The following is a 25,098-nucleotide window of genomic DNA, read 5'->3' on the forward strand; positions in this document are numbered from 1 at the left end:
TGAATACCTAGTGCAGCGTTACATTTCCACAGAGTAACACACACCTGCAAAATTGTTTTGAGCACTTTATAAGCGTCCATTTTTGCTGCTTTCACACGATAATCCGTGCTGGGTGCAGCCAAACAGCCCATTTTCTTCATTTCCGAGTCCGGTGAAGATCATCTGTATCAAAAAAAGCTCTGCACTTTCACCACTGATGTTTTTCATTTGAGGAGCATGTTCCCAAACAATCCTAGTTTTTGAATTATTCCCGGCTTTTAGACTCCTATAGCTTGACCTTCACGAGACTGAAATTTCCTTAGACTATCCCATTGCTCTTAGGTATTCCGGCATTTTCCTCAACATGCTGTGAACAGCACCAGTGTTCAAGCCAGGGGCGGATCCAGGTTTTTTCTGCAAGGGGGGTCAGCTTCAATCAGTGATGATGATGATGATCATGAGGAGGAGAAAGAGGAGGACTCTTATTTGCAAATATTTCGGAAAAGGAAAAATTTAAGAAATATCAAAAATCGTTAACTAGACTTTTTCTACTACCTGAGGGGTCATCGTATTGGGGGTATAAGTTCAAAAATTAAGGGAGGGGTCAGGACATCCGGACCCCCCCCCCCCCCCCCCTCCGGATCCACCAATGGTTCACGCATCACACGGAAATGGAAAGCACCACAAGTGCAACCAACTTCATTCATTGGAAGGTCAAGTCTAAGCCGAAATACTACTTGTCAAACCAACCAACCAATGAGCTGCATTTGCAACAGGTTCCCCTTGCATAGTAATGTGCAAGTGTCTACTGGGACCTGCCAATAACGATAAAACCGTATTCAGTTATTTTTTATAGATCTATAACAACAGTTGGGCTCCCCAGAGTCAATTCCTTGGCTCCGAATTTTCTTTCTCCCTCCATCTAGTTACTGGCCTTCCCCTTCTTCTGGAGCAGTCTCTCAGAAGCCACTGTTATCCTTGCAGTCTACCAGTTGTCATTTCATCTCGCTACAAAGCCAGCCCAAGCCCATTTCTTTCTCTCGAGTTGAACTATTGACCAGATGTAGGGGAAATCCCCAAGGTTGAGTAAGTTTCTATGAAGGAAAGTTTGACATCCACCTGAATGCAGCCAAGCGGCTACACAGGAAAGCTATACAGCTTTTTGAAAAACTTCGCAGTTGAAGAAAAATTCGTCCTGGTCCAGGATTCGAACCTGGGACCACCGCTTAGCCGGAGCAGTCGCTCTACCAACTGAGCTAACCAGGGGCCGAATTCTCTAAAAAACGGCCGTCGCTTTGAAACGACGGGGTAGCGCCATTGAAATGTGTGTGTTCTGGGGTTGGGGCCGCCGCTTTGAAGTGGGCAGCATGAAGATGAGCTGCAAGGATGTCGCTTCGCGTCCTTGCCACAGTGCTTTCCTTGCAGCTCATCTTCATGCTGCCCACCTCAAAGCGGCGGCCCCAACCCCAGAACACACACATTTCAATGGCGCTACCCCGTCGTTTCAAAGCGACGGCCCGTCGTTTTGGATAATTGGCCCCCAGGAGGCTAGGAGTTCGTAGCGGGAGAGCGAATTGATCAACAACTCAAAGTGAAGGACAGGTGATAATCGACCAGATTTAGGGGAAATCCCCAAGGTAGAGCAAGTTTCTATGAAGGAAAGTTTGAGAAAGCTGTATAGCTTTCCTTTGTAGCCGCTTGGCTTCATTCAGGTGAATGTCAAACTTTCCTTAACAGAAACTTACTCCACCTTTGATCTGGTCGATTAACACCTGTCCATCGAGTTGCAAACTGCTAGCCTCCTGGTTAGCTCAGTTGGTAGAGCGACTGCTCCGGTTAAGCGGAAGTCCCGGATTCGAATCCTGGACCAGGACGAATTTTTCTTCAACTGCCAAGTTTTTCAGAAAGCTGTATAGCTTTCCTTTGTAACCGTACGGCTGCATTCAGGTGGATGTCAAACTTCCCTTCATAAGTTGAACTATAACATCATCTACTTGAGTTCACTTCCTGATCCAGGAGGTGCGTTTCCTGTACCTTAGGGCTTTGTTCCATGGCTCGCTGAATCGACCCAAGTTTTCTTTCTGGTTTTTTAGTAGGCACCAGGTTTCCGCTCCATATGTCATCCCCGACAGCACACTCTATGTGCGGCACTGAACGGGAACAGCTTTTCTAACAGCACTCCGAGTTGGCACATAGGCCAACTACAGGCAACAAGCTCAAATGCACACATTTTAGGTGCCTAGATTTGGCCTTAGTGTCGTGTGTCCAAGCCCATGGAGGGAAAAAAAAAAAAAAGAAAAGACAGTGATGCAGAGCATAACAGAACGGCTGGTGAATATTGTTGGAGCTGCCACAAGGGCTATTTATCATTTGTTACTTTACTTTCTTCAGGGTGGAACTCCAAAAAAATGCCTAGCAAAATGCCTATAAACGATTCAACCAAGTGTGGCATTGCAGGCATGTAGCAAACGTTCACATGTAAGCTCCTTTGCTAGAAGCCCCAACATGCGCCATGCTTTCGAATGCTAAAGAAGCCTCCCAGGTCAGCCGCAGCATCACAGTGGGGCATAGGGGCCCACAGTTTTTATTCACTTCCTGAGGCTCGTTGGACAGAGCGCGTCATGCCACACACGGCCACCACCGGCACAGGAGTCGTGGACACCCTGGAAAAAAAAAAACAACGCCAGGCACACCCTCCCTCCACCCTCTTCAGTCACAGCCTGGCTCACAATGCCTTGCAAAGAGCCACAGGGCTGCACACACACGCACACACAAATTTCGCACAAGGCTACACAGCAAGCATGTGACCCTGCTTTCTAGAACTGCGTGGGAGGAACTAGCCTGGCACGGAGAACGCGTCGGCTTAACGAGAGGCTGGCTTAACGAGGCAGCGGCCCCGGCAAGAAACCCTTGAGCTGAAGATGAAAGCCAGCTTCAGGCAAGTGCCTGCTATGCACTCGCATGCTCGTGCTTGTCGCACACCCCTGCTAGACCTCATGCTGGAAAAATTTTGCGAGCTATATATACGCAAGGTTGAGTAAAAAAAGAAAAAAGTTCATCCTATCTTCCTTTGGTGTGGGCAAACGTAGCGACCCCCTCCCAAAGTCGGCCAACAAGCAAACAGGCCAGGCCGTGTGCACAGGGCAGGGCCCTTGCTCAGACAAGCGACACACCGGGCGTTCTCAATGAGGCCGCCGCATTCTCTTTCTCTCCGTTTCCTCTCGATAATCTAGTGTTCTCTCCAACGGCACCGCAGTCCCTGCTGCCGCACGCACCGTTAGGAGAGGGGGAAAAAGTGTTTCTGTGGAGGAGCGCACAGTTCCATGGGCGTGTGGAGGAAACCGCACCAGTAGTCTCTCAATCACACTCGTCGTTGAAGTCGTACACAGAGTACTGGTTGCCGCCGCCCGGGTGGTTGCCGCGCCGCGTGCTCGTTGAGCCCGCCCCTGGCGAATGCCGCCGACCCCTGCCTCCCTGTGGCTGCTGCTGCGAGGACGAGGACGAGGCGGCAGCCGAGGCGGGCTGGCCATGGTGGTGGTGGTGGTGCTGCTGCGGCTGCTGCTGCAGGGACGTCGACCGGCCGCCGCGGGTCGCCGTGTGCATGCGCAGGAGCGCCGCCATGGCCGCGTCGTGGCGGTCGCTCTGCGAGCGCGGCAGCGAACCCGCGGCCGCCGTGGCCCGCGACGTCCCCGAACTGCTCCCGCCCGCACCCGACTCTGAGCCGGCCTCATCGTTGAGCAGCTTGCGGCAGATGGGGCACGTGCCGTGCTGGGAGGAAGAAACGCGCCGCTTGCCTCCCCTCATCTCCTCCAACGGACAGGCTCACCTGAGAGCTCAAACTACTATTTCGGTCAATGTTTGCACCAAGGCTGAGTGAGATTGTCTGGAAGTTTATGGAGGCACACCATTGGGCATTTGTGGCATGAACTGGCCACTGCTCATGTTCGAGGGAGTGTTGTCAGGGGAAAATGGGAAGCTTTGTGCAAAAAAAAATAAAGCCGCTCCACTCCGTGTAAAAGCTGTCGGAAGTGCAGAGCAGTGATTTACCATTAATAATGGGCTGTAGTGCCGTTATCCACTCACTCCTACCACCCATCACGCTCTTCGCCGCCCTGTCTCGCTTCTCTCTTGATGAATGGAACGGAGGTTTGTCCAATGAAATTCAACGTTCCCACCTTCACAGTGCTTGACCCTGCCTGAAACTGTGCCAGCGGTAGTTCTGCTCTCTTTGTGCTCGCTTTTCCTTTTGCACGTGCCAGCGTTGCACTGGTACTTTTCTTCGCTTACTATCGTAAATACCAACAAAACAAGCGTTCCTAACTAAATGAATGCCGGCACTGCCGCTTAATTACATATATTTTGCCTTGAATGTACCTACAGCTTTCTTTGCGCTAAACAACGGGGAGATGCATGACAAGCACCAGCGGTTCACGAGTTTCAAACACTTATGACTATTTAAACCACTTGATTTTTGAAGCTTCTGCAGGACGCCCTGACAACAATACGCCGGGCTCTACTTGGTTCCGCTACAGTAGAATCTCGATGATACGATTCTGGGTGATACGAATTTCGGGATGATACGAATTTTTGAAAAGTCCCGGCAAAATTGCATTGTTTGCAATGGGAAAAATTTCGGCTGTTACGAACGGACCTGCGCGGCCCGGCGGATGATACGAACGAGCCGGCGAGGCGCCCGATTGCCGAACAAGCAAGTGACGGCTCTCTCTCCCCATTTGTCACTCTTCTTTCTCCAGAAACGGCCGGGCTGTTGTTTTCTGCTCGCGAAAACGCGCCCCGCACGCCCCATGCGCGCCGCGAAACCTCTCGCACGCTGCGCGCGCCGCGGCCGGCGGCGGCAAGATGGCGGCGGCTTCGGCCGCGAAGTGGCCCGGCCGCTTGAGCGACTGCTTGTAGGCACTCTTTAAAATGCCGCTCAAGGCAGACACGAAGTTTCTTGTGCAGTAAAAGAGCTGACAAAGTTGGCGAAAACGGTGCTATAAAACACCATCCGCGCCGCTAGTGAAAGCGCCCATAAAATATCTGCCGGAGTGCTAAGCCTAAACATCTCGGGCGGAGCCAGCGGGCTGTCTCGATCGTTTCGCAAGTCGTCAGCGTCTTTTTCTGACCGAGGTAGGAGATACCGCGGGCGCGAAATTGTCAATGCAGCCGTGAAAATACAGCGCGCGCAAAGCCGAGGCGTGCGAATCGCGTGCAAAAACGCACCATGCGGTTCACGCTTGACTGTTGCGGCGTGTAGCGAGCTTGGACACCGGGAGTGAGGAGACAAGCGCGAAGCTAGGCGAAGCGTTGCGCGCTCCAGAAAGGACTGCTTTGTGACGTGGGGGTTTAAAAAAAGCAGAAAAAATCACGGATTTGTTCACGCGAAAGTAAGAAAAGAAATAAACGAAAACTTTTTCAAGCGCTCAATTTTTTGGTCTGTGTTGGTTCATACGAATTTCGGATGATACGAATATTTTTCGCGGTCCCGCGAGATTCGTATCATCGAGATTCTACTGTATATCACTGCGCCGCCTGATTCCAGCAGTCGCTTGACATCGAGCGTTCCAGCAAGCTACGACGACAAGGCAAGCCCCTAAAGTGCTCTACACTTAAAATGGCTCCCTCATGTGCAGCAGCATCAATGGGGGAAGGGATGCATAGAGTGTCAATTATGGTTTAAAAGTGTGCGTCTAAAGCTATGCACAATTTCTGTACACAAATGTCTATCTCGCCTTCATAACCGAGTTCAGGCATTTATACTGGATCAAAGCTACGCAATGCGATGGCACCGAGCTGAAAAAGTGCCCAATAGTTCGTCACAGAGGGAAGCTAATTGGCCCATGACGTGCCATTTTCAACTTTCGGAATTTTTGCAGTCGCACAGCCCAGCCCATGGTGTAAGATATACTATTAGGCAAGGACACAGCTTGCAAAACAAACGTGTACTCGTCGTTTCAACAAAGTCACCAAACTGACGCCGCTGAGACCGTTGACTGCAGCGCCCTCCAGCAGCAGAGAAAAGAAGCTGACTGAGCGCGAACCACTCGGAGGCGTTTGGATCTTTTCGGCTCCTTGTTGAGCCTTTTCGGCAGCTTCTGTAACTGGTCGTCTGCTCAATGTCTGCTTGCCGCGGCTTGGCCGGTTCTGCCAGCCGGTGGGGCAGACGAAAATTGAAAGAAAGCTGTGCGAAAGCCTCTGCGCTCGCCCCAGTGTTTCAACATGTTCTGGGCATGCGTTTTGAGTTGGTAACAACTAAAAGAATATTTAAAACACTAAGCCGAAGGGAATGTGCGCCCCAGTAGCCGTTGCGCACTCACACAAGTGGGATTTTATGCTTGTGCAACGAAAAAATGGGGTGCAAATGCCTTATTGAGTACGCACTGCAATGGCTGGCAAGAGAACGTGACATTTAACGTTCCCTGCAATCCTAAATGACTGAATGCGTGCTCTGCAGCCATTCCCAGCAGAAAATAATGGTACTTGCAGTCGGGATTCCTTAGAGAGTGCGGTTGCACGAAAGAGAACTTTTCAGGACTTGGAGCGGAAGTACTACTGAATGTCTGAGAGGTGCGCGCTCGCAAACGATGCAGTGCTGTTGATTTTACTGTTGGCTACAGCCCCCCAGCTAATCAGTACAAGCACCGGCAAAAAGCGTCCGCTGCCCGAACAACACCCCGACATTCAAGGAAAGTAGCTTTATTTCTGAAATGAATTAAACTAGCGGCAAGTACACTGACATCTCTTCATCGTAAACGACGTTGCACAATTCGGGTAAGCTCACACACAAAGCAGCGGTGACGAAGCGGCGTTGTAAAGGTCACGGCCGGTGTCCAATGTTCAGAGGAGCTGCGCGCACGTCTAAATGAACTTAGGATGCCCGAACTCTCACAGCTGTTTGAACAATGCAATAAATTACGAGTTAAGATTGCGTTGTGTGAGCTCACACAAAGAACGCTGTTTTACGTGCGTACTGCTGGTGCCTGCAAACCACCTTGCTTCGGACAGTAGTTGGTCGAGCCACATGAAGCTCAGGACGCTGCGAAGCTTAGCTAGGAGTTCTGCCACCAGATGCCCTTTCAATCAAAGGTCTACGCACGGCGCCACAAACTTTATTTCACAAATTTTTGGGCTGCTATGTCCACACCTAGAAGTGTATCTTACACCATGGTCCAGCCCACCAATCTGACACTTAAGCCTTATTGTTCACACTGCAAGTAAAAGGAAGGAAGAGCAGATGCTGTTAAAACCTTATTGTGCACCCAAAGAGGATATCCACCATGCACCAATGACTTCGCAAAGTCATTGAAAAGCTGATACAGAAAAAAACGTAAGAAGCTTACACAGAGGGAAAGCTTGACAAGTGCAAAGTATGGACAAGTCTAAAATTGCATAAAACGCACACCACATAGTAAGAAAATCAAGAGTTGATGTGACAGCAGAAACTTGAGTTGGTTTTTTTCCCAAGAATTGGGTATGTGGCAATGACACCTGAAAGATTACTTATTAAATAAAATCGCGCAACCCATCCCAGCAGCACGTCAATCAGGTGCAGAAGTGGACCCCCGCCCTCCTCCTTGCTGATCGGCGGCCGACAAAGGCCCCCCACACTGACCAGTTCGAGCCAGGGCACAATGCAGTCTGGGTGGAAGTGGTGCTGGCAGGGCAGCCGCTTGACCTGCTCGCCAGTCTTGAACTCTTCCATGCACACCGTGCACTGCAGCAATTTGTCTGCACACGCATGGGAGAGGGAAGAAGAGCCAGCTGGTTGGCACCACAGCAGCAAAAACCAAACTGGCACCACGCCAACTAGGGAACACAAAAGACCTGTTGACACTGACTGCGCTGCTGAACCACATTATTCAGTAAACACAGAGCACTGTGGCTGCCCAAGTAACACGCAAAAATGCAGCAATCTCAAGGTATTCCTACAGCAATCTCAAAGTATTCCTAACCAGCTGAACGTTGCTAAAGCATAACGCCAAACATTTTGTTACAGTGCTTCTGTGTTCCCAATTCAAAGGGACACTGAAACGGGAGTCAAAATCCTATTTGTGGATCCATTGTGCAGTTCAGCCCATCTAATCCTCGCTATGTCTGTTTCAGGGGAGTCTAGAGCCTTGGTTCATCTGTTAATTGGCAACCACACGGCAGCCTAGCCTCTGCACTCAATTCAGCCTTGCCCAGCATGACCGACGCTTCAGCCTTTTGTACAGCCAGCCTACCGTCGAGGTAGCTGCTTACCAGTGGGAATTCAGATCAAAACCACTCCAAATTACACGCTCAGATTGTTGTAGATCAATTACACAAAGTCGGCCTCAGTGCCTCTTTGCCAGGACAACTGCCCTGAAAAACTTACCCACTTGCTCCTGGGCAATCTTGACTGTGGGGATCTGGTCAATTTTCTCCTTGGCCAGGGGAGGGGGCCCTGTTCCGTCTAGCTGGTTCAGCAGCTGAAAGCATCCACAATGTCAGGCAGGGCCACACTCCTCCGAGGCACGAACAGCAACAACCCAATGGGACACCCTTCAGACAACAGTCGCCAAAGTGAAGTTCGGGTTCTTTTTAACAATGTCAATACCTGAAACATGAGGCACTTGTACAAGTTGCTTTTTTGCCTTCAAGTAGGGATTTGGAGCCAGAGCACTAGTCAGCTATGTTTCAAAAATCCTTGTAACCCAGCCGTTACTACCAATTTCACGTTCACTTCTTCATGCCAAGTCCCCAGGTAAAGTTGTGCATTGAAACATTAAGGGAACAGAGGACATGTGCAGTGGCTTCAAAGGTTTGTCAAAGCACCAGTTTCAGTGCCAAACTTGACAGCCAACAGACTGCACAGCAGGTGGGGAGCACGAGTATAGTCTGAAGAGCAGAAAATTTAAGTCACGCCCAGTACAAAGCAGGCATTGCTTCACACTACTCAACAAAGTTCCTTATGCTCAAGCATAAAGGTTTACAAGCTCCTCCCTCATCCGTTCGTATCGCCCAAGCACCACCATCTTTTCCCCCTGGGGCCCAGAGAAGGGAAGAAAGGGCACCTGCGTGATGACAGCATCCAGGCCCCCTCGACCCCAGGCGTAGTCCCCCGGGTTGCCATGCAGGTTGACCAGCCTGCTTTGAACAGGAACGTGCACACACAGTGACCGGTGAGACTGGCGACCAACCATCGTGCAATGCAAGAAAAATCTGCACATTATGAGATAGCAACATACACACCTAACAAGCCACCAACGCTGGCCAGAAAATGGCAAAAAGAGCTGATTGCAACAAGCCAAGAGTAGGCATACGCATTTGCAAAAAACTTACTCCTACAGTTATACGATGCAGGTACTGAGGGTTCCTGGGCAACAATGGCAAAAACTGTGTTTTAATCGTACAGTTGCGGAAACACCTATTCTTGCCAACTTCCCCTCATCATCTTGGCCACAATGCGCTGCACTCCAGATGATCAGCGATTTGGACAAACTGCCACCCCTTAGGCTCCATTTGAAGAAATGTGTTTTCAAACGAGAAGTACAGGAAAGGAATATAACACACAACGTGGTACAGTGGAACCCGGATAATACACTTTCAAGGGACCGTGTGAAAGCGTCGCATGACAGGGGTGTCATATGATTGGGGCACGGGTAAATGCCAACCTAGCAGATGGTCTCGCGCAACAGGTGGGCTAGAAACTTATTTCAGCTACTATATTTAGCACATTCGCGTAACTTGAACTCCTAGACGAAATCTAAAGTTTCTATAAATAAGACGCCTATTTTGTGCCCCCGTCCCCTCCACGGGAGTCTGCACTAGCCCGCCAGATAAGCACCATGTGATATGCGACCCCACGCCGTCCAGCCTTATTTAAAACTGCCAGCGAGCGAGATAAGGCTGACATGGTGGAGCAAATTGAGAGGGGAAAAGGAGAGAGTGTGCAACTGTCAAGGCCAAGCAAAATGAATGGTAGCACGAGGCGTCAATGAAAAAAAGGTGGCAGAGAAGGGGGCGGAGCGACAACGCGGCTTTGAAAGACACTGGTGAGCAGAGAGAAGAGAGAAAGGGAGAGAGACAGCATTGTGAAAGGAAGAAACTCGAATAGAGTGGGCGAGGAAAGCAGGTGTTGGGTTGCGTCGTATGTTTTCACGTTAATCGGCTCGATGGTAGCTATGAATCGGCCGTACCGCGGGCCACTTGTCTGGACTTTGACTACTTGCGGTTAACACGGCGTTCTGCTGCTCCATGGGGCCGTCGGAGGTTAGCTACCGACCGCCATCACTCGCCTGTTTGCTTGCGTCAAGTGGTCTGGCTCGCCTGCAGACCTTCGCAGATCAGGCAGTGTCAAACAAAGGTGTAAAAACAAAGAAGGGTCGGGACGAGGCGACAAAAAGGTGTAAAAAATGGGAAACATGCCGGTTTATCCCCACCAGGGTTCCCCGTATGAAGCGGATTGAATGCTACCCAAGCGTCGTATCATCAGGGTTTTTAATGCATTGTTTCTATGGGGAGTTTGCCAGGACCGCGCTGATTCGTTGCAAGAAGCGGGTCGTCGGAATACCGGGGGTCGGATAAGCAGGGTTCCACTGTATCATCATTTCTACCAAGAGGCAAAACGTGGGTTTTGCTGGTATTCCCAGTGTATTCCACACTATTAATCTACAGTAACTGACTGGTTGTCTTTTGCGTTGCTGAGGGGCACAAAATTGCGCCAACAAAACCAAGTTATCATAAATAGCATACCATTTCGCTTGATGGCACACAATGGCACACAGCCGCAGTTTTATTGCTACATTGGACAAGGAAGATTCCTCAACCATGCACGTGCGAACACAGCCTTCCATGAAGAAGATTGACAATGAGGTTTAACATGCCGACGCTACACAGGCGATGAGGCGCGCCGTAGTGAAGGGCTCCTGATTAATTTTGACCACCTGGGGATCTTTAACGTGAGCCTAAATGTAGACACACGGGAGTTTTTGCTTTTCGCCTCCATCAGAATATATGAACAAGAGATACAGCCGCCAGCCTAGCAAGAGAAAATACACAACTATGCACCACTGCACCTAGCTTTCTTTTTGTGGCTGTTTCATTGATTGATTGATTGTAGGGTTTAACGCGCCGACGCAACGCAGGCGATGAGGCGCGCCGTAGTGGAGGGCTCCGGATTAATTTCGACCACCTGGGGATCTTTAACGTGCGCCGAAATCTCGCACACACGGGCGTTTTTGCTTTTCGCCTCCATCAGAAAAGCGGCCGCCGCGGCCGGGAATCGAACCCGCGACCTCGTGCTCAGCAGCGCAACGCCTTAGCCACTGAGCCACCGCGGCGGGTTTTTGTGGCTGTTTCAAATCAGTGGCAACCAACAAGGGCCTTCATATTGGCACTGCATTGTGCAAGTGCAAAAGGCCATCCTCTGTGCAGAGAAGTCGTAGTTTACGCACAATAAAGGGCAACACTCTCCACGCTGGCTGAGGAATGAACAAGACTGTTTAAAGGCTGAAGTAGTAAGGCAGCAAACCCATGGCTAACTGCACACCATTATTCCATCTTTCTTTTTCACCTTTTTTGTTTCAGGATGATTTTCACTATTAACAGAAATACTTGTGTGCAAGCAGTATATATATTTAACCAGTCATTTAAAGTGTAAGAAACTTGTTTCTTTTTCCTTGACTCACTGTTTTGACTATCTGCTGGTTATTATTGTTTTATACGTTTATGTGGTTTTTGCTGGTATTCCCAATGTATTACTCTGCAATATGGGTCTCGTTTTCCCCTGGGTCAATTTTCGCCCTTATGTTTTATTTTTCCCTTTGTAGCCCCCTTTCATCCACGCTCTGTATTAGGACCTGCGTGGTATGTTTTAAAAATAAAACAAACAAATGCACACTGTCAAGCCTTAGGCATTTGGAAGTGCAAGAGTTCAAACAAACAAACAAACAAAAAAACCCTGCTAAGCACAAAGAATCTTGAGCAGCTAACGAACCAATGCGCCAATAACTGAGAAGGAGAAGTTGCACAAGACTGCATCTGCCAATTATGACAGTCAGGACACAATTACTTTTACTGCATAAAAGAAAAAAGAAAGGGGGGGGGGGGGGTGAATGTGTACAAGAGAGTTATAAGAGTGGGCCCACACTTCCATTATAGCTTGCAGACTTTTAAATGCGGAGCATTTCTTAGGCTTGCGATGTCACTCGTCGATGTTGTCGGCGCCGTCCACACGCTCACTGCGCATGCGCGTCGCGTCGAGGCGCAGGTGCGCGTCTCTCTCCCGTACCCTCCTCACTCTCAACAGCAGCTGCGGCAGTGCGGGGGGAGCGCATCTGTGCGCGCATGCGTCGTAGCTACCCGTGTGCTGCGTCGCGCTCAACAGTAACGGTGGCAGGGCGTGTACACGTGATAACGGCGTTGTGGGTGCGTGGAAAGTTCGCGCACTTGTGTACGGAAGTTTGCGCATGCGCATCTCTCCCCCGTACTCCTCTCCCTCGAACGCGGGCGGTGTGTATATAATCGGCGGAGCGCGCGTTCGGAATTCAGTCAAGGGCGTCTTTGCTTGGCTTTCGCTTGACTTGACGCTTTGCTTGACAGCACCAAGCAATAAAGACAGACTTTAACTTTACACTCCTTGCCTTCGCTTCTCCTTCATTCAATAAATAAGAATAATAAAGACGAAATAACAATTAAGCATTCCCAAACCATACCCAATTACGCAACATTCACGCGATACCCCACCACTCTGCGACGCATTTACTAGAGTTCCCCCCGTGGGACGATGCGGGCGGGTTTTTTTTTCATATGCTGCGCTGTTTTTTGTACGAATAATGAAAAGTTGTCTAAATCCAGCACATGCAGTACCTGCTCATCAGAAAGGCTCAAACAAGCCCTCTAATTAAGTGTCTACGGTACTCCTTAAAGGGGTACTGACAAAATTTTGGAGGCGAGAACTTCAGAGATAGATTGGTGTGAACACATATACATCATCTGCAAAATATCAGCGGCGAATACAGCCTAGAACATATTTAAAGTCAATTTTAAAGTGTGCAAAACGCAATCAAGCAGCCAGCAGACGACCACGCGCAATCGACATCCGCGGATATTTTGTAAACAACATCCAAATAAGTCAGGAGTTTGTGTTTGCCGCTTCCGCACTGCCGGCGTTTTCCGCCGGCTCGCCCGGCTCGTCGCTCCAATCGGAGGGCTGGAGGGCGGAGCTTCTGCTCTCGAGAACGAACGACCCGATCATTTGCGGCAGAGGCGCTGTGATTTCGTCAGCTCATCAGGCAGAGCTGGCCGCGACCGAAGTTCTACAGCGATTCCAGGCACTCTGTTTCTATGACTGTTTATTACCATTGGATGCGAAAACGCGCCAGAGACACGAAAAGCCCACTGAGCGAGCTGCACGGTCGCTGTGCAGGCGGCGGCCACGGCCACTAAGTGGCCCAGGCCGGCCCAAGTAGCTCAAGTGATAGCTTGTTACCGCTGCACGAAATTGTACCCAAGTGGCCGCTTATATGAGAAAGGAGTTAATGATGCGATGGCAGGTTGCATTAAAAATTGTCATCAGCACCGCTTACGAGAGCGGCAATCGAATATCCGCCGCAGTGCTAAGCCGAACACATCTGTAGGCGGACCTGTAGGCAGACCGGCCGGCTGCTCCCAGTGCGCGTCTTGCCACATACTGTCTCGAGCGTCGCACGTCGTTCTTTAGCCGTGGTAGCATTTGCACTCACAGCGCCTGCGTCACGTCCACGGTCACTTTTGAATTAACCGGCTCACGAGATCAGTACGTGGGGGCATTTGCAGAAACTGCCGGCGATGCGGATTTGACAGTGCTACGGCAGCTCGGCTCTGTGATATTCCCCCGACGGTCAGTGGTCAGCTTTGTTCACACAAAATCCATCGGTTCACAACACCCGCTGAAACCGAAGCTGCGACTGGCCGCATTTAAAATGCCTCTAATTAAACAACCGTTGCACGCTGAAGCAAATGAGGTTTCTACAGTTGATAAGTAGGTCACTAGCTACTTATCGCAAAAAAAAAAAAAAAAAAAAAAAACAAGATGCAAAATTTTTGTGTCAGTGCCCCTTTATAACTTAAATCCCACACAACCCCAGAAAGACAAAATCACACAATATCCGAGCACTACTCACACTGGCAGGCCCTGATTGGAGATGAAACCTGCAAAGACCAAGCAGAAAGAAAAAGGACACTGCTTGCAACACTGCTCAAGACACACATGAACACCTGGGAAAATTTGCTGCATCCAAAACGTGCTTACCTGCAGTCCCAGTGAGGTTGGCAAAAATCTGGTGTATGATACTGAAAAGGAGATGAACGAGCTGGTCACACCTTGGGCTCAGAGTAAGAACTACCACCTCCTAACTGTGAAGTATTATTGCAGGTTCCCTACACGTTCTACACAGTGAAGTCAGCACTGCTGCGTGACATGTGCCATGAAGGCAACGTCTGCACTGCATGCTACAGACCTCCGCAAGAACAAGAACGTACACACACAGACCATTTTTACATGAGACTGAAGCAAGTTAAAAACACGGTCAAATTACCTTACCAGAGTTAGTTGCAGAAGTAACTGTTTGAATGTGTAGCAGGAGCCTTTAGTTTGGCTCCTGCTACACGTTCAAACAATGAGTATGTGCATTAAGCTGCAGGAGCCACAAAAAAATTGGGACTGGTACTTCCTATTGGGTATGTGTAAGTTGCATTCATTGCCGTTTACGTTAATGTGTATCCTCTACTGAAGTTCAGTGAAATCAACAGTTGGGCTAGTTGGCGTTGATACACCGTTAAGTAGCGCTTGAAACAGGACAAAAGCAGAGAAGACACACACGACGGCGCTAACTCGCAACTGTTTTTATTATGCATAAACACAAATATATACTCAGAATGAACACATGCCCAGGTCAACCCCTTGATAGTGCGATAAATATACCTATATTTGTGTTTATGCATAATAAAAACAGTTGCGAGTTAGCGCCGTCGTGTGTGCCTTCTCTACTTTTGTCCTGTTTCAAGCGCTACTTAACGATGCCTCTACTGAAGGACCATTCAAGAGACACAGAACACGCAGTAGTGGGGTGATAATTACTTCTGTTCATCTGTTTGTGATTGTCTCCAGTCACCACCATTGGAATGATGTTCTATATTAATGCTATATTAATATCTGTCAAACCGTTATACAGTTAAACTAGCTCTGAGGGACTCCGCCCTTGAAAGACCTGTATATCCAGATTTTCAACAGATAATCAGTGTATCCAGTTTCAATAGCCGGTTAATTGAATATTCGATTGGGAAGGTGTATCTTCAAATTTTGTGGTGTATATTCGAATGGTTAGGTGTGTAATGGAGCAGCCACAGAAAAAAAAAAAAGGGCCTAAAAAAAAAAAGCGACGGCAAAACAATGACACCATAAAAACAATGCCAAAAAACCCACTCAGGTTCACAAAGATATATCTCATATATAAAACAGATCCGGATATCCCAATATCTGGATACAAAACCAGTTAACGAGGTACGCTAACTGATCACTCCGGTTATCCAGCTTTCAAATTTGAATAATCGGTGAATGAAATAACCGGATAACAGGTTTTGCCACAAAACTGGTTTGGTATTGCCCCGCTATTCTATACAAGACACACTGGCAATAATTCCCCAATAAGACTTTTATTCGTGCGCATTTAATTTGTCACATTATTGAACCCTACACTCGCCATAAAAAAGAACACATGTGCTAGCCTATCAGGCACTGCTGTTGAGAGCCTGTCAGGCACTGCTGTTGAGATATTTTTGTGCAGCGAGTAATGGTGCACAAATGCCTGATTATGGCTGTCAGGGTTTCACCATGGAGGCAATGCGCGATTACTATCATCAAGGGGGTTGCTATAGTAACACAGTAAGACCACTGCAAGTGCAAACACTATGATGCAGGAAATAATAGCCAGTTCCACTGCAATACAATAAAATAATGTAATCAGAATAAAAAAAAACATTAAAATACTGCAGTGACATCAAAACATTACTACGTGGTACTTGCAATGATGTCAGAGATTATTTTGCAGCTCCACTGAATTCTCGTATTACAGGAACAAACAGTTGCCCGAATCAGATTTCTTTTTACTTGCAAATCATTACGCAACTCTGTCCCAAATGCAAGGTGTCTCATGACCCAACCCTTTTTTCCCTGGCCTCCGCAATAACATACTGCATGTTAATGTACAAAAATATCACTTTTCTTTTTCTGCTCCTCTTGCTGGTAGAAAACTGAATGAAACGCTAATGTCCCTCCCCCAACATGTCAACCTTTGGAAATTCTAAAAAAAACTGCCACGCTCTAAAGATTTACCCCACAGAGATGTCTCTCCCCCCCTTCCCCTTCAAGGAATCCTCCCCTCGGGAATGGTGGAAAGCCGCTCACCCCTCGAGGGGTTGGCGGGCCTGGCTGTCCGGGTGAGGCCGGCGACCCCCCCGGCCGGGCAACCGCCGCCGCACCATGGAGTCCGAGGCGGAGGACGAAGGGGCGTCAGGCAGCAGGCCGTCCTCCTCCATGGCCCCGGGCCCACGGTCCAGCCGCCGGAGGACATCCACAATCGTGTTGTTCCAGAGCTGCATTCGTTGCAGCAGGCGCAGTCATGACCGACACTCGTCACACACCTGCCGCAGCATCGACCTCCTCGACGTGCTCACCACTAGCGCACACCACATCCCAGAGGCAGTTTGCTCATGCTGCAAAAAGTGCCTTAACGATTGATTGATTTGATTGATTGTAGGGTTTAACACGTCGACGCGACGCAGGCAATGAGGTGCGCCGTAGTGGAGGGCTCCGGATTAATTTTGGCCACCTGGGGATCTTTATCGTGCACCGAAATCTCGTACACATGGGCGTTTTTGCTTTCCGCCTCCATCAGAAAAGCGGCGACCGCGGCCGGGAAACGAACCCACGTCCTCATGCTCAGCAGCGCAACGCCTTAGCTACTGAGCCACCGCGGCGGATGCCTTCTAACAACGCTGTCTTAAAGATCTCCAGAGAGGGCCTTAACAAGCCACAAGACACAGTGAGCGATAACCCAACCAACACTATGGGCAATTTGCACATCGCTAGGAAGCCTAGGAGCACAACCTGTGAACAAATTTTCATCACGAAAAAACAATGCTTCCTGAATCAGCCAGACATCATTCTTGCATCTTCACGTTGCAAACACACTTAAAGGAGCCATGAAGAGAAAACAAAAGTTTGTTTTATTCGAAAGATTAGGTGTTTCATAGTACCCCAAGCGCTTTCCCGGAAGCAAATGATGCTTTATTCACTGAGAAATAAGGCAATTTAAGCCAAAATTTTAAATCTCCCGCTAAAATTGCACATTTGGTGACGTGAGCAATGGTGTCACACGGGCCGGTCCATGAAACAGATACTTAGTATGTCGACTCCATATAGCACCCACACGCGGGAGTCGACCGAGACGGCGGCCATTTTAAAAATGCTAGTAAAACCTAGTGCACCCGCAGCCCTAGTCATGGAATCGCCTGATCCGGAGAACAAAACTCTCGCCGAGGAGCTCGGGCTTGCATTTAACAACCTCACACCACTTGAACGCTCAACGCTTCTAAGTGCACGAGCGGCAAGAGTTGTGGGATACGCGGTGGACGGGAAAGCGACCATTCCGCGATAGCCACAACAGACGAACGCCCTGCCGTCGGCACCGCTGCCTCGTCAGCGCCGTCGCCACGGACGAATACAGACTGGTACGTATGTGCCGTATTTTTATTACGGTTAATAATAGTTCAACTTCAGTAGCAGTATCGCTTATGCCAGTTGGCCGGTGTCGTGTATGGAAAGCCGTTCGCGCGAGCTCTCTGCTTCGACCAGAAAGATACGAGCGTCAATGCGCGGTGTTTACGGCATTTTTCCTCCAAGGTCAGAGCGCCTCGAACCCGAAAATTCGTCTGCGCGACGGCGAGATGTCGAGCTCGGCCAGGCGGTTGTTTCGTACGCATTGGCGCACACGCTTGCGTGTTCGTTCGGAACTTCAACCGTTTACTCCACCGTTCTTTGTCATAAAAAGAATGTGCAGTATGTTTCACGGGCATTTAGCTCGCTATGCAAACTGTAAGCCCTGCCTAACATGCGTTTGCTTTTGCCGGCCTCCGCCAATCGCAGAGCTTAGCCCATGTGACGGCATAGGTTCTGTTGCGGGAAATGAGCTGGTGGGTCGCATGACCATTCCCGTTTTTCCTAATTATGTAGCTTATTTGAGCGAAGTTTGCGTTATAAGTGGTGTCGTTATGGTTATAACGAGGCAATCTTTCGAATGAACCAAACTTGTGTTTTCTCTTCATGGCTCCTTTAATGAGGAAAAAATACAGTTTCAGTCATTTGGTGTGGTGCAGACCATCAACAATGAAAATTTACGCAATGCTCGCAACCAGCTTGGCCACCAAAACCTTCCCAAGGCAGCAGGTGAAAGAGGGCCAGTCCCAGATTCATTGGAACGCCATCCTCCCGCAGTTTCAAATACATTGCGATGTACGATCAAATGTTCCTAAGGAGGCTGCTAGCTATAACACTACAACTATGGAGTTAAAATGTTTTGTTCAGTATCACAGAAAAAAAAAAAAACACTCTAACCACTTCTAATGAGCAAAAATGCTCAGCTAGACTCCCGAGACGCCCTGTTTCGCCTCGCTTTGTCGAAGGGGTTTGCTACCTCGCCACTGGAGACGATTCGAGATTTGCCGTAACCCTTTCATATGGCTTTGATCCGTCTCCTACACGTTGCGTTGCTGTCCGTCCATGCCCCTGGGAAACCATATTAAAGGGGGACACTGGTCTCGAGGACATTTTTGTTATTTTTAACCTATGTGCTTGAGATTTACACATTGAGTGTATTTTAACATCCTGAGCACAAACATGCAGTCAGTTTTCATCTGTGGGGTGTAAGTTTAGAGTTGTGCAACATGTTATGCCACTCCATTTCGGGCAATTTTTTTCATTACCTACCTATGAAACACTTGAATAGATTTTATCACTTCATGCTTTACAAGGACCAGGGAGTGCAACTATACGACAGCAGTAATTTTGGCATTGTTTCTCCAACCACTGTAAACTTCATAAATGTCAGGTCATCAATTACTAATGTTTTTGTAAAACTAACTGCATAAAATATTGTGCCAGCAAAAAGAAATTCTGTATTTTTGTGGTTCTATTGCACTGTTCAGTTTATGACCTTTCGAATGCACCAAAAATGATGCAAATCGAACCATTACATTCCAAGATATTATACCCAAAAGCTGACCATGTGGGAAAAAAATAGGTTCTGAGAAAAACAGGGCTCGAAGTTTGGAAACACACGCAAAAATGGTCATCTAGGTGACTTCAAAGGGCGACAGTTGTGCGAGTACTGTGATAATACAGCTATGATACAGCTATGATAATTTGCAGGTACATTCTTTGGGACCTGTAGACTAAACAAAATTAATAATACAAAAAAATTGATATTTTTGCAAATTTTCAGTCCTCAAGACCAGTGTCCCCCCCAACTGTGAATTTCACTGCTTGTTTTCTACCCCCCCCCTCGAACTGTGGAATACTATGGAGACAAGCTCGTGGGACACCTCGTGTTACAAAACACCCCATGCAATGAAATGCTTTCAAAGGAGTCATTTTCTGTTTTTGATGATTTATTTTCTTCACTCAACGATCTCTTTAAGGCTTTCAACTCGAAGAAGTGTAAGCATAGAAAATTACTTCAAAGAATCCTCCCTGCATTGCACATTGCGTAATCTTGCTTTTTACCGTTACCTCCATTTGTATTGCCCTCACCTCTCCTAGAACTGCATCCAGTTTATTCTAATGGACCATTTTGCACTGTTGTACAAGGTTTTGTAAAAATAACGTCACGTTCATATGCAGGGTTCGTACAGGCCTCAAAGGTGAAAGTTCAACGTTTTTCGTGGACCATAAAAACATTTTGAAGGACCTAATTGACCAGATTCAGGGGAAATCACGAAGGTGGAGGAAGTTTCTGCTAAAGGAAGTTTGACACCTACCTCAATGCAGCCTTACGGCTACGAAGGAAAGCTATACAGCTTTTCCAGAAACTTCGCCAGACCCTATCTAATATGTCAAGGACCCTATCCAATATTTTTTCAGCATATTGCGAAAGTTGTTCATCGTACAATACCCAAGAACATTAGAGCACAATACTCAAATAGGTGCCAACGAGTTCGTGAAAGCTCCCCTAGCTTCATTTTTTATTTCATTGTTGGTGTTCAAAAGTCCTTTGCCCTGTTCTTGCTGTTTTTCTCATGCTGCTTGATTTAAAAACGCAGGTAATGTTGCCCGCCTCTCCTGCTTTACTAGCAAATGTATTAGCTGAAGATATTAAATCAGCCACTCTTGCTGCAAGCTTTACCTTTCTTTTTCTCACGTCAATCTCCCACTCAACAATGTGTCTTTTCGGCTGCCTTGCTCGTGAGAGCAGCTCGTTTTCAGAGATTTCACATTTTAGAACACCTATTTGCTTCGATGTAAGTAACCATTAGCAGGCCCATCAAAAAGGAGATAACAGTCAGATTTCTCTAGCTCCCGCTGCGCGGATGAGATATATGGGGAAAAAAAAAAAGCGCAAGACCATGACGTGCCGTGTAATCACAGTTTCTGTCCACAACAGAAAGCCTTCTCAATTTCGCTATTCGAGAACATTTTATTAAAGAGGTAAAAGAAGGAGGAGCGAGACCTTACTCCCTACAACGTCCATAAAATCTGCAGATCTGTCACCAACTCATGTGCCCTGCACACGATGACTGTGCTGGTACCACATGAATGGGACGGGCACTCATGCACGGCACCAAGCACTCCATAAGGCGCTACTACTTTCTGTCTCCATGTTGCCATGGCATTTTTGGTGCAGACTCTCTCCCATTGACAAAATGTCATTTTTTTGCATGGCTTGGATTTCACACGATTTGCACTCATTGGGTCTGGCAAAACCCTGTCTTTGTACGGGTCCTTGCTCAGCCACGACTGTTGAAAGATGCACTTCCCAGACATGACGAACTTCAACCACGTACATGTCCACCATTTTCCGCGTACAAGCAACCGCGAGAGGGGCAACTCTGGCGCAGCAAATCAGCAATGAGCGAGCGTCTACAGGCTGCGATGAAAGAAAAACACAAAATGGCAAACAGAAGCCAGATTCCATTGGACTGTATCACGACTTGAGTTGGATTGAGGATTTAGAACTTCCTGCTCCTCTCGTGCTAAATGAAAATCCACTAAAGGCGTTCTAATTGTGCGCAATACACTAAAGCATGATTGTTAGTCTTTTTTTACAGCAGTTAAAACTTAAAATCCCTGACAAACATTTTAAACTCTTGTGAAAAGACACAGCCCCCGCTTATCCCTGTGAAAATCAAGGGTTTTCTAAATTCAGGGCTATTCAAGGTTCTGAAGGACCTGTGCAAACCCTGATACCGCATTATTGCACGTATAACCCGCACCAAAAATTCAACAATTTCAGTGGCAAAGTAGGGGTGCGGATAATACGCGGAGATTTTCCTTTAGTGCAGCTTCATAGCAATGTGCGCTGTGCCGTGAAGCTTATATGCAGTAACACTGACTAAGCCTTCCATGGCAGCGATTGTCCAAAACATACAAGGACAAGGAAGAAAAAACACAGACGAGCGCACTCTAACAACAGAATTTTATTAGTGAATTGTGGCTTTTGCCTTCCAGTCAGTGAATTCTACTTGCTAAATACAGTAAAAGCTCGTTAACTCGAACTCGGTTAATGCGAACTTCCGGTTAATTTGAACTCGCGCCCTGGTCCCGGCACAGCCCTGCATATTTCAATCGGGGGAAAAACTGTTGATAATGCGAACGCATCGGTATTCAGAACGGTTAATTCGAACTATGATCCCCTGGTTTCCATCACTCCTGGCAGAAGAAATCGGCCCAGAGTGATTACAATTTGTTGCAAATCCAAACCAAACCAAATTTACCAGAGATGCAAAACAACGAAACAGAAAAACAACAGCGTGGCGTGCGTGCTACGCTCCTGCAACAGCTTATTTCGTGTTTACAGAGGGCGTCGCGCCACAGGCATCAGTGCTCCGGCGTATGCCATTATTCTTTACGAAACATTATTTACAAAATCGCCTGCCACAAACATGCAGTACCGCTTAATTCGTGATAACGAGTCCAGAGGTGGTTTCTTTGTGTTCTGCACGCGCAGTGTGGCGCGATTTCCCTTCATTGTAGCGCCCGCCCGCTAAATCGAACTCTGCTTAATTCGAAAATTTTTATGGTCCCCTTCGAGTTCGCATTAACGAGCTTTTACTGTATACGCTTTTTCTTTCTACTTAGTATGTGTTGGGTTGCTTGAGCAGTAGCTTTGGTGCAGCCTTTCCTGTATGAAATGTGCGGGCAACACACGAGGATTTTTTTTTTTTTTTCCGGCGGGCTGAAAGTGGGGGTGCGGATTATACACACGGGCGGGTTATACACGCGAAAATACGTTATACTACTATCGGATTGTGCAGAAGGAATCACCGTCTTGTATCTGCCTTGTACACACTGTTGCTCACGTAACTAGAGAGGAAGGCAATGTAAACAGCAGTACTACTACAGCTTTTTCTCTCACCTGCTCTCGTAAATAAAATAAAACCTGAACTCAGACAGCAACATCACAGCGGCTACTAGTTCTTTCAGGTGTACTTCCAAGCATCACTCCACACACCTCCAGCTATTCACTTCTCTAGGAAATGAATTCGCAACAATTGCAAGGGTAATGCAGCAGACGGTTCGTCCTGTTTGACAAAACTGTCACGTGATTTCGTATTGCCAGGGATCGAAGATTGCAAAGACAACATGCACGTCAGTGGACTTTTGATGTGAGACCACGCAGCCAAGATGAGGAACGCTCGCTACCCAGAATGCATCATCATCATCATCGCATGCTCTTGCTGCTCACATGCTTCTCGGTCAAGCCCGTTCTTCATCGCTGCTCCTGGTGTTAGAAGCCCAAGCAAGGCTTAAGGTCACCCCCAAATGTGCATTTGCTGTACGCGTCAATATGACAAAAGAAATACCGTCCAAAAAAGTTCGGGGGTTCAACGCGACAAAGCTACAACTGGGCAACGAGGCGCGCCGTAGTGGACTCCGAATTAATTCTGGCCATCCAGGTATCTAACGTGCGCTGGAATCTTGGAACACAGTTATTTGTACTTTCTGCTTCCACCCGAAAAACAGGCAGTTGAACTCATGTCCTCGAGCTCAGCAGCACAGTGCTTCAGCCATAGAGCCATCGCGGCGAGTGAGACATACTTTCCTAATGTACTGCAAAAATAAAAGCGACACATAAACAGGGTTTACGTTACCTAGTTCACAACACCAAAATGGCTTCAGGCTCCCTCCCCCTCTGGAATTTGAACTCTCTTTTGCACCAACCCCCGCACGCACACGCGCAACTAAAGTTCACTGCTCGAGCCATTCAGTCAGAGCTCACTCAAAGCCCGGACAAGCGTTAGCACTAAATCTAAGATTATCTGAATGAGAAGTTATCGACCTTCCCTTTGTGCAAGCGTTATCTACATTCAAAGGTCGAACACAATAACACTGAGAATGGGGGTCACAGCCAACAGAAATGAGAATGCTGACCACCAGTCAGAGTTTATTTTGTGAAACACAAATGTACTCTAAAGTGGCCAAATTATACCTTACTCTCCTCAATTCTCAACGCAGGCAGTTTTGGGGCTGAGGTTGGAGGTGACCAATTCCCACATAAAACGATTTGAGATACGACGAAACAGCAAACTTCCTTTTAACAGGTTCCCCACTAGCCCAGGGGTTCACTACAACCACCACCTAAAAGGAGCGTGTTGTGCAGTTACACAGCACCATCGAAGAGCCCTAGGAAAGCATTCAAGATGAGTCAGCAGAAATAAAAATGCGCCCAAATTTTTGGGTCCACTGAGACAGTCCGCTAACATTTGAGCTCACCTCTCTAAATTGTGCTGCATGGTCTAAATCTTCGTCAGAGTCCTCTCTGAAATGGGAGGGGCAAGGAAGAAGAGAGAACCGTGTGACAAAAATAATGGCAGAACACTCGTTTACACAACCAATGCACATGTACTTACGCAACGGGTCCTCGGTTTCGTATACGACTAATTCAGAAAGGAAAACACAGCAATTAGAAAACTGCCACTTCTTTGCACTCGGATCACAAGCTTCAGCTTCTTTTAACAAATATTGGTGCCCCATAACATAGCCAGAAATTACTCTTCGACAAGAAGAGATACCTTCGTTTGCCAGGATATAATTTATTTTGGCCCTATATGTGCCAAAGATAGCACACCTGCAAAGACTTCGGTGTTTTTGATTAATACAAGAAAACCCAAGCCTATTTAAAGAATGTCAAAGAACCCCCATACCGGAGCATTTCCATCTATCACCTTGGCAGTCTAGCCACCAAGGGTGAGAATCAGAGGCCCAGCAGGGCCACTGAACAGCTCAGTCAAACTGCTACCTTAATTAAAGGGGCACTAAAGTGATTTGTAAACGATGCGGGATTACTAGCGCAAATTGTTGTCTGGAGTAGAGTCTCTAGGCCATGTTTCGACCACTCTCGCTGTGTTTACGTGGCTTTATTCAGTACAAAAATCAATTCGAAAATGCTGTCCTATGACATTTCGTATGACGTCAAAACAAGATGGCTTGGCTTGACTGCGCTACTGCTCGGCTCGCCGACCCTCCGACAGAATCAGTCGGCCCAGCGTTTAGTTGGATGGCTGCCGGCGGGCCATTGCAGTTCGTTCATTCACTTGAAACTAAGCCACGCCACATTTGTGCCATTAGTTTGCTAGTTTGTAGAGTGTATCAAGCTTTAAAGGCCAACTGCACTCAAATTTCCCCTCGACCACATTTAGTTTTAATGCGTAGTAAGTACCCCCAAATCAGCTGGGACATGAGTGGTAGCCCCATGAAACGCCTCGTTAATCAGTCAGAAGCGTTTAAAAAAGCTCTGCTGCAGACCACGCTGCACCTGCCGGCGGATCGCGTAAACAGCCATGACGCGCCTGTGAAGTTCCAGCCAACGGGAGCTTCGACGGGAGAACCGAAACTGGTCTGAA

General features: G+C 47.9%; 1 protein-coding gene across 2 annotated transcripts in view; it reads right to left on the reverse strand.

Moving 5' to 3' along the window:
• Positions 1 to 2,522: 2,522 nt before the first annotated feature.
• Positions 2,523 to 25,098, reverse strand: part of LOC144144537 (E3 ubiquitin-protein ligase RNF115-like) — a 29,769-nt gene continuing 7,193 nt past the window's right edge. The window contains exons 3-10 of one of the 2 annotated variants that reach the window (XM_077676040.1): positions 23,969 to 24,014; positions 16,388 to 16,575; positions 14,234 to 14,274; positions 14,106 to 14,133; positions 9,015 to 9,087; positions 8,336 to 8,429; positions 7,592 to 7,707; positions 2,523 to 3,747 (exon numbers count right to left, since the gene is read on the reverse strand). In XM_077676040.1, the coding sequence (XP_077532166.1) occupies positions 3,337 to 3,747; positions 7,592 to 7,707; positions 8,336 to 8,429; positions 9,015 to 9,087; positions 14,106 to 14,133; positions 14,234 to 14,274; positions 16,388 to 16,575; positions 23,969 to 24,014 (997 nt within the window). In that variant the 3' untranslated portion in view covers positions 2,523 to 3,336. Of the gene's footprint in view, positions 3,748 to 7,591; positions 7,708 to 8,335; positions 8,430 to 9,014; positions 9,091 to 14,105; positions 14,134 to 14,233; positions 14,275 to 16,387; positions 16,576 to 23,968; positions 24,015 to 25,098 lie in introns of both variants that reach the window. The other variant, XM_077676039.1, reaches the window with a different exon arrangement.

The sequence above is a fragment of the Haemaphysalis longicornis genome, unplaced genomic scaffold (assembly GCF_048455015.1).
Source record: "Haemaphysalis longicornis isolate Haplotype H1 unplaced genomic scaffold, Haemaphysalis longicornis Haplotype H1 scaffold_7, whole genome shotgun sequence".
NCBI lineage: Eukaryota > Metazoa > Arthropoda > Arachnida > Ixodida > Ixodidae > Haemaphysalis > Haemaphysalis longicornis.